At 42.7% G+C, this 1,348-nt stretch overlaps 1 protein-coding gene and 1 non-coding gene across 2 annotated transcripts in view; both read right to left on the bottom strand.

Annotated features, from left to right (window-relative positions):
- GMEB1 (glucocorticoid modulatory element binding protein 1) overlaps nucleotides 1–1,348 on the bottom strand; it is a 49,901-nt gene that overhangs the window by 30,179 nt on the left and 18,374 nt on the right. Inside the window, exon 3 of the mRNA XM_017534479.2 lies at nucleotides 548–630. Within this exon, the coding sequence (XP_017389968.1) occupies nucleotides 548–630 (83 nt within the window). The remainder of the gene's footprint in view (nucleotides 1–547; nucleotides 631–1,348) is intronic.
- On the bottom strand, nucleotides 940–1,067 carry LOC119472168. The gene has a single exon (XR_005201278.1).

The following is a 1,348-nucleotide window of genomic DNA, read 5'->3' as shown; positions in this document are numbered from 1 at the left end:
TTTTTGAGATGGAGTCTTGCTCGGTAGCCCAGGCTGGAGTGCAGTGGCGCGATCTCAGTTCACTGCAACCTCCACCTCCTGGTCCTGGTTCAAGCAATTCTCCTACCTTAGCCTCCCAAGTAGCTGGGATTACAGGTGTGAGCCACCAGGGCTGCTAATTTTTGTATTCTTAGTAGAGACGGGGTTTCACCATGTTGGCCAGGCAGGTCTTGAACTCCTGACTTCATGATTCGCCTGCCTCAGCCTCCCAAAGTGCTGGGATCACAGGCTTGAGCCACCGCGCTTGGCCTCTATGTGGGATTTTTATAGATAAAAAGTCTTTTCAGTTACCCTTCCAAACTGATGTTAACCAACCAATTGACGACCCTAGCATCTTAGGGAGTGGTTTCTCTAGAAGTACCACCATCAAATTGAGGGCTGTAGTACTGGTAAGGGCACACTGGGATGGGAGAAAAACATAAGGCACAGATGGCAAGAAAACTTGACCAAGGAAGCTAAGGTCAAAGGTATTAGAATAACAACAACAACAACAACAAAAAAACCTTACCAATCCCTTCTTCAATTTTGTGTATCGTGTGCGTTTCTACTGCTACAACTGCTGTGTTGTTCTCCGACCCGGCTTCATATATCCTGTTGTAAAAGTGTCCATCGATAAACAAACTACATAAATCATGAAAAAATTAATATTCACAGCATGGGATTAAGAAATTTGTTTTAATCTATCTCAAAAGAAATAAAATAGATACACTTTATAACTCTGACTTGTTTCCCACTGTATTTAAACTCCAAACTTCCCAGGATTGCTTAGCAGCTTCTACCATGGAAATCAATCAACAACTCTCCTAACCTCAAAAGAAAGTAATTCTTACTACTTATTTATTTACACCATCACTTACTACTGTATTACACCAGAGTTTTCCCTTCATAAATTTATTTTTTAAATGTCAGTAGTGGAACGATCCATGCTTTTTACTTGCAAAGGGTGAACAGAAAGCTACCACATTTCTCTAGGACATTTACAAAGAGCTACTTTCACTTTGAGAAGAAACAATAAAAATAAATGTCCACTCCTTTCACAAATTTAAATGGGCCAGGCATGGTGGCTCATGCCTGTAATCCCAGCACTTTGGGAGGTCACAGTGGGCAGATCACCTAAGGTCAGGAGTTAAACACTAGCTCGGCCAACATGGCAAAACCCCGTTTCTACTAAAAATGCAAAAAATTAGCTGGGTGTGGTGGCAGGTGCCTATAATCTCAGCTACTTGGGAGGCTGAGGCAGGAGAATCAACTGAACCCGTGAGGCAGAGGTTGCTGTGAGCTGAGATTATGCCACTGAACTCCAGCCTTG

The sequence above is a fragment of the Cebus imitator genome, unplaced genomic scaffold, assembly GCF_001604975.1.
Source record: "Cebus imitator isolate Cc_AM_T3 unplaced genomic scaffold, Cebus_imitator-1.0 Scaffold87, whole genome shotgun sequence".
NCBI classification, from domain to species: domain Eukaryota; kingdom Metazoa; phylum Chordata; class Mammalia; order Primates; family Cebidae; genus Cebus; species Cebus imitator.
The sequence above is the reverse complement of the archived record's forward strand: the minus strand, read 5'-3'. Positions and strand labels throughout refer to the sequence as shown.